An 8,215-nucleotide genomic window follows, 5' to 3' on the forward strand; every position below is an offset into this window, starting at 1 on the left:
TGAAGTGCGGCGCCCAGAACTGGATGCAGTACTCCAGCTGCAGCCTAACCAGTGTTGCATAGAGGAGGATCACCTCCTTGGATCTGCTTGAGATGCACCTGTGGGTGCATGACAAGGTGCGGTTGGCCTTCCTGACTGCATCCGCACGCTGCCGGCCCATGTTCATCTTGGCATCAATGACGACTCCAAGATCCTTTTCTGCCTCTGCACTGACAAGAAGGGAGCTCCCCAGCCTGTAGGTATGCTGCTGGTTCTTCCTCCCCAGGTGCAGCACCTTGCACTTGTCAGTACTGAATCCCATCTTATTCTCATCCACCCACCTTGTAACCTGTCTAGGTCAGATTGTAGCCTGTTCCTTCTTTCTAGCGTGCCCACATCCCCCCACATCTTAGTGTCATCAGCAAATTTGAACAGGGTGCTATTTACCTCCTCGTCCAAGTCACTGATGAAGATGCTGAACAGTGCAGGCCCGAGGACCGAGCCCTGGGGGACCCCACTGCCCACATCCCTCCAGGTCGAAAATGACCCATCCACTACCACTCTCTGGGTGCAGTCCTCCAGCCAGTTGGCGACCCATTTGACTATGTAAATTGGCATGTAATTTGCATTAAATTCTGATCTAAAATGTGGCAGCAGATGTTTTTTATTAAAGTTGTATGTTATTCTGGTCAGAAAGAACCAGTTATTTAAAAATGTTGCAGAAATGTGGGCCAAATTTTTTAGATCTTAGTGGCTAAAATTAGGCTCTTAAGCTAGGGTGATGTGAAGAGCTCCCATTGACTTAGGTGGAATCTGAGTGCTCCTCAAATTCCTTCCATCTGAAAACTGTGCCACTTCTCTTTAGTTGATGAAATGTGAATCAGAATTCCAGGTTGTGGTCACCCTGGGTGCAAAACTTTGGTTCTTGTTGAAAAACAGAATTGCTGATAATGAACCATCTTATTAATTTTACTTTACATGTTACTTGTTCTGATACAAAAGGTGAAATTAATAGAAAACATATTCATGTCTCAGTTCTGTGAGAATTTGTTCATTATTCTAGGCTTCTAGAAAGCAACAACACACTTTGTTTCATGTAATTCTTCAACTTTTATAGTAACAAAGTGTGTATTTATGAGAGAAAAGTATGTTTTACTTCAAGATAACATTGCATTTCCCTCTTGATTATTGATTCATTTAATAATTCATGGTAGTTTGAATTTGCCAGATTTTCCAAAGATGTAATTGTTCACCTCTCAGGACGTACAGATTGCCAATATCATTTCATAAAATATAGACAAGATTTCCATGTCAAGTTTTGAGTTTCAGCTGATTTGATCAGAAGCATTTTTTTAGCTCTGTAGTGGTAACTGATTGACACTGTTCAGAGGTTGAAATTAATATTCCTTGATCTTGCCTAACCAAAATTCTTAAGGCTTGTCCAGCTGAAAACTGCTTTTATGGCTTCCAAAATGATAAAAAAGGTTGAGATTCTTTTGGAGATCGGTGTATTCTGAGGCACTCTTTCACCATTGACGGTAACAATCTAATGCTTTTTGTTGATGCCGAAAACCGCTGTCTCCAGGCAGAATCTGATTTGTCTTACCTGATGATACCCAGGTAGTGAACACCCATCACTCCACAACTGCTTCCCAGCTGACAGTTTGTTTATGGACATCAGCTTTCCCTGGCCCCACACCCCACCCCTTAGGCAGACTACCCTTCTTGAAACTGGTACTTTTATTTTGGTAATTTTGGGAAAGAGGGGAGAAGAGGCAGTCTCCTACCACATCTTACAGCCTTCCTCTGACAGTCTCAGCATTGACTGAGTTGACTGCTACCATACCTAACCAAAAGTAGGGAGGCTGTTCCTTACATTGTAAGGTAGCTTGATTTGGTTTTCTTGGAAAGAAAAGCATTCTGACATTTTTAATAATCCCTCCTATTCTGGGAGGCACTGTTTTTGAATACAGAGTAGTGCTGTATTTTCACATGCTCGTTTCTCCCTGAGCAGCGCTGAGATTTTCTACAGCAAGGGTTTTTCCCATTTTGGCACCGTTGCATTCTGGTGGTAAAATGGGGAAAAAAAGGAAAAATCATTGTGTCTCTTTCCTCCGCTTTTTCTCTCGATGTGATCCTATACCATATTTAGCTTGGGCCTGGCAGTAGATTAATCAGTCATTTCTAGTATAGATATCTGTTAGCATGGCTTTTTGAAAAATACAGGGATAGAAATGGCAGTCCTAACATTACTCCTTCTTATCTTTTTGAGACTTTTTTTCTTGCTAGAGAGATTCAGTACTGTTTCATGATTTACTGAATGTTGGCTAAGAAGTGGAAAAAAAAGGTGCGTCTGCTGTTCAGTAGGGTGTAAGTAACAATATTGTTTTCATTTCTATTTCAAAGTCCAAAGATTTTGCCGAGTTTTAATTTTATTGAGTTATTTACTGATATTCTTTTAAATGATAGATTAATATGTTTTTGTTAAATAGTTGTAGTAAAAAAATGAATTAAGATCAAAAGTTACAGTACACACCTGATTAATATCAGATCCTTAATACCAGAAAAATATAACAGTATGACTAAACAGTGGTATGTGAATTTGCTAAAGGAAAATCTTAAATGTCAGATCTATAGAAAGGCATCTTTAGTTTCACTTCAGCTGGTAAGTGTTGAGTGAGGCAAAGGTGCGTTGTGATTTTTATATCCTCTCTGAACACTGCTTCTCTTGATGCTCTTGGTCAAGGGCTTGAGAGCAAATTAGATGCTAATGAACAAAATGCTACAAACATATACTGACTATAAACATCTAATTTTGAGAGTCTGATTTGAACTATTTTCAGCTTTAAATTGATCCATAAGACCGGAATTCTGTACTTAAGTGTAACTTACACCAGGACATTGCAAGTCAGGGGTTCTCAAACTTTGTGATACTGCGACCTCTAGTGCTGGATGGCAGCAGTAGGGGATGGGGAGCTCACACGCGGCAGTCTCCACTGCCATCCACCACTCCTCGTGCCGCTTCCCTGTGCTGCCGTGCGTACCCCCTGGGAAGTTTACGTCCCCTTTTAAGTTGCTCGAGATCCCCTGTTATAAGTAATAGACTATGAAGCAAACTTTGGATTTCTTTTTCTAATAATTTGATATGGTTTTTCTTCTAAATAATTTGTTAATAGAAGTGAGAATACTCTTAATTTTAAGACTAGTACATTGTATAATACAAATAGCAAACATAAATCTTTAAGGTAATTAATTATAGATCTTTAACTCCTTCTCTCTAATTGTTCAGTTTGCTCTGTAACTGATTTTCTTAGCCCACAGATAGTGCCATGCAGATGCCATGGTAGTGAAAGGGAATGACTTTCACTAATAATATGCAGCAACGTATGCCTTTAAAATACAAAACAAAACAAAAAACATACAAGCTTGCACATTATTCTGCAGAAATGTCGCTTATTATTTGCGGCTTCTTTTCCCTTCTTCTCTGGTCCCCCTAGTAGTTCTGCTACCAAAGGCTCCACCCTAATTCTGTCGGAGCATAGAACAAGGTTCAAGAACCTGTGATGATAACTTCAATGGTGCTCTGTGGCAGGGGGCTCTCCCTTTGGACACTTGGGGCTTTAGTGGAGGGGGAGCTCTGCCTACGTTGTCCTGCAGTCAGGTGCCTGGGGCTTTCAGCAGAGGGAGATCTCTGCCCATGCCACTCCACAGTTATTGTGGGCCTTCAGCCTGAGTAGGATCATTGTGGCCCCCTGCTGGAAAATGTTGTTGAACCCTGGTCCAGAGGATGGACATCTACAACTTCAGAGGGCATTAAGACATAGTTGTCTTGAAATTAACTAATGCTACTCTTTAGTATGTGTTTGGAAAATTTGGTGTATAACTCTAATGCTTTCTAATGGTTTTCTTCTTCTGAGTTATAGGAAGGTACATAGTTCTCCTTGACGGTGGTTACAGTACGAGATCAGAAGCCACATCTTGAATATCTTATCCTTTTTTATTTTACATGGTTTTTGTTTGTAAATGGCAATTATTTTCCTAAATTGTTGCCAGGATATTAACTATGAAATGTGAGCCTAGAGTGACGTTTTTCACAACCTGTGGAAACTGACACGTCTTTAATAACTCTGATAAACCAGTGTTTTTCATATCAGCATGTTGCTATTTTTATATTTCTTGTTGTTCCAGGAGTATTTACAAGTAATGCAGGAGCCCACAACATATCTTTAGGCTGCTGAAAATACCTCCAGTAGCGGTTGCTGCATGGGGCACTGGCCATGGGCACTTTTCCATCGTTTAGATTTGGTAGCATCCTGCCCCTTTTTGTGAGGAGATAAAGAGACTTTACTGTGTGAATATTAAGAACAAATGGTGAAAGTGCTAAGGTGTGCAGCTTTCCCAGAGGCCACACATGAAACACTTGTCAGCAATTTAAAAAACACTATGTCACTGGAGAATTAACCCCCCACATTCCTCATGGGGTTACACATGCAGGACCAGCTGTCCATCTTCCGCCTTGCAGAATGCTGCCTCAGTGGTGCAGCAGCAGAATGTGGGTCAGGTTTTTCTCCTGGCACTAACTTGTACAGTCTTTCTCCACCCCCCCCCCCCCAAACTTCTCAGTGTATGGGTGTGTCTTCATGAAAAGAATGTAATCCCAGGTAATGCTGAGCAGATGAGACTATCAGTACTGAGCTTAGGGTGCTGTAAAGGTTTGTGTGTGTGTTTATGGGTGAGGATTTATTTGTTTTATAATTGCAGGGATTTGCTCAAATGAGCATAGTCTGAAAGAATTATTTACATAGTCTTACTGGGCCTCACCTTTTTGGCATACCTCTGTAGAGATTGGACAGGTTTGCAAAAGCATGGCAAAAAAGGGAACAGTAATCTTATGTTGAGACAGAAGTAGGCTAACTTTTAAAGTATTGATTCCTGAAGTTCAGTGTAGACTTGTGTGTGTGGCAAGCTGGGAGAGGTTATTAGAGAAAAAAAAGGAAACTGCTTTCTGAATGGGATTTATCAGAGTTTTCTTACTAACAAACTTTTCTTTTTGAAAAGATATCTGTGGATGCTGTTTTAAATATTCTTTTTATGCAATAAAAATACTATTTCTTTTTTAGCTAACCCATTTATTAGTTTTTTGTGACTTGCCTAAAAGTGAACTTCATAGTAGCCACCACTTATTTGGGAGAGACTTGTTCTTTTATGCACATATATAAAACAGATTTTTTTTTAAAGGTGAGACAAAGTATGAAACCGTGTTTAGGAAATACATTGTGAAGTGCCCCCTTTTTTAGGCAAGGGCACTTCACTGTTTGTGAAGTCCCACTTACATTTTGAAGATAAGAGAGACCAAAACTGTAAAGGTTTACCTTTCTAGAAGGAGAGGTGGTAAGATTTTTTTAATAGAAAAAGTTTTACTGGTTGGTTGATTATTCTGTGTATGACTTCTTGTTATGGAATCTTTTACCCATATTTGTTATATGGATTTTATTTAATGCTTTGGAAAATAGATCAATTCTTTGTGCATTTGCCTAGTAGTTCTGATTTTTTCATAGGATTGTTTGTAAAGCATTGGAGTTAAAGTTGTTAGGCACTTATTTTTAAACTGCAAAGTTAGCTTAGTTTTTCATTAGCAATGCTTCTTTTTCTCCCTGTTTGTAACCCTCCCTCATGCTGCATGCCTCTTTTTTTTTTTTCTTCTGTTCTCACTGATATAGTTGACTTTCCAGTATCTCATCCACTCCTAAACTCTAATCTCTCTTCCCCAATTCTTTCTCCCAACTATTTTGGTATTTCTTGTATTGCTTCCACTTCCAATAGTGGGAGACTACCTTGTTCAGAAGAATTCCCATACTGTGTTCATTGTATACAAGATGATGTCCATATAGACAGTGTTGCTTGTAACTAACACTAAAACATGCAAAAGACAATCACTGAGAAGATTACAAGTGAAATTTGATAGTAAGAGCAATGAGAACATTTAAACACGGTGATCCATGTGTTGTTTAACGTGCCATGACTGTAAGAGATATTATAATAATATTTATTCTGTTTATTTACATAATGGAGATTGCATTATGATACTGTATTCAAATAATGGGTGTTATGATTTCTGGACCAGGGAAAGGATGCAATGTGTAATCTTCTCCAAAAGGTATTTCACTTTATAATCAATTTAGGGAGCAAGTAAATTTATTTTATTTTCAATTTTATCTAGAGTAAGAAAAGCCCTACATTAGAATTATTCTAGCATATGTAAACATATGTGAAATTTCAAATTATCTTGCTACACTCTCATAGTCCCAAGATAAAATCCTTAAAGTTACATATCTGCCTAATTCTTAGTACTTGTTTGGTGTGTTCATCCTTATGGTTCTATGGGGTTCCAGTCAGATATCTGTGAAGTTTATAATCATTCTCTAGGACTAAATGCAGACAGTCAAAAATCCCGAGGCTGAGTTGATTCAGTCTTCACAGGTTAGTCTAAACTGTGTAGATTGAACCAGCAAGTAAGTGAACGAACATTCTTTCTTGATTCCAGAAATGCAGCCACATTCCTGCAGTGGGTCAGGCCAGAAGCCAGGGAGGTGCTAGAGCATGCCTCCCTGCTTGGCTTGGAGCAGACAGCTTGAGCCAATGTTAGCCCACCCACCCTATGAGGAGGGGTTTTCAGGGGAGGTACAAAGCATCCTGGGATGCTGGGGGACTGAGTTAACTCCAAGGGAAAGGTAATTAAAGAAGCCACCAGGACTTTTAACACTTTGGGAGTCAAAGATCTTCCATCAACAAAGAGAAGTAGGCCCGACATTTCTGAGTGTGTTTACCAGACCCACAGAAATAATCCCCTAAAACTATTCCCATGGCAGTTCAGTTTGGAACTTGGCTTTTTTGCAGAAAGTCAAATTGAACTCGCAGGTATTTGTCCCATAAACTCTCTTCCAGTGAGACAGCAACCACCGTATCTCTGGCCTGCCCCATATTACAAATCTTTATCAACAGTAATGAAACATTGTGGCTACAGGTGTGTGCGTATCCACACACAAATTTGATGCAAGTTGGCAAAAGCCAGCCAGTTGCCTACAAAATACCTAATAATCCCCAAACAACACAAGTCCTGAGCCAACATACAGCTGGTTACACAATACACAGTATTTCCTACCCTAGCTGACTTCCTGCCCCTGGGGCAGGGGGCTGGACTTGATGATCTTTGAGGTCCCTGTCAGCCCTAATGTCTATGAAATCTATGAACTTGAATCTGGAGCAGAAGTTCAACAAACCGATTTAAAGTAAATCAGTTCCATTCAGTCTGATACTACATCCCTCTAGGTTTATCTTAAACCAATTTTTACCATTTTGAAAGTGGTTTATGTGCTCTAAACTTCTGTTGTGTTACAGATTTGAACGGGTTTCCAATCACTTATATAGGTTTGTGTGTAACTTCTGTCCCTAGCCTAGAGGATGCATGTAGTTTCATCTGGAATTCTCACTGTTTAAATAATGCTGACCATTTAATCAGGTGCTATACTTCTAAGGTAATATACTGCTAGGAATTTCTGTCCTCAAAGGAATATTATCATCTGAAACACTAATATGGATCTCTTATTATGGAAATGTATTCAGCAGTATTTTTAGTAAAATCAGTGATGGAAAATTAAATAAATAAATGTATATTTTTCTATATAGATGGTGTGTGTGTGCATGTACCACCCCTCCTTCCCAAACTGCCCAGCACACACTACTTTAGCAGTATTTATGTAATACTTAGCACTGACTAACCAGATGCTACTGATTCTCTTGGTTTTAGTGGCATTTATTTTCAACTGGATTGGATTTTGCTTATCCTTCTGTATAACGAACACCATAGCAGGAAGATATGGTGCAATCTGTGGATTTGGCCTATCGCTGATCAAATGGATTCTTATTGTACGAGTAAGTTTTTGGGGTTTTTTGTATATGTTTGTTTCATTTTTGGTCTGCAAAAGGAAACAGGAAAGATGTATAATGTGGCCTTTTCTCCTATAAAGCTGATAATAGAAACCCATAGAGTCAACATATTTATACTATGCCTAGGATTAATAAAATATTATCATTTTCACTTCCTATTCCACTAAAATGAGCTTATCTGGGAATGCTTATTAGGTTTGAATAAAGGTATATAACAAACTTGGATATAGAGTTAAGAACCTTAGGGGCTTGGGGCAACAAACATGGGTTCATTAGAGGCAGGTCCTGT

General features: G+C 39.1%; 1 protein-coding gene across 8 annotated transcripts in view; it reads left to right on the forward strand.

The window, feature by feature from the left end:
• The window catches only part of NDFIP2 (Nedd4 family interacting protein 2), a 115,031-nt gene that overhangs the window by 68,628 nt on the left and 38,188 nt on the right, over positions 1-8,215 (forward strand). For all 8 annotated transcript variants that reach the window (XR_002098925.1, XR_002098924.1, XM_019524562.1 and 5 more), the window contains one exon: positions 7,787-7,911. Coding sequence is in view for 6 of the 8 variants with exons in the window: in XM_019524562.1 (XP_019380107.1) it covers positions 7,787-7,911 (125 nt within the window). In the remaining 2 variants the exon portion in view is untranslated. The remainder of the gene's footprint in view (positions 1-7,786; positions 7,912-8,215) is intronic.

This window comes from Gavialis gangeticus, unplaced genomic scaffold, assembly GCF_001723915.1.
Source record: "Gavialis gangeticus isolate Ggan-Ray unplaced genomic scaffold, GavGan_comp1, whole genome shotgun sequence".
In the NCBI taxonomy this organism is placed as follows: Eukaryota; Metazoa; Chordata; order Crocodylia; family Gavialidae; genus Gavialis; species Gavialis gangeticus.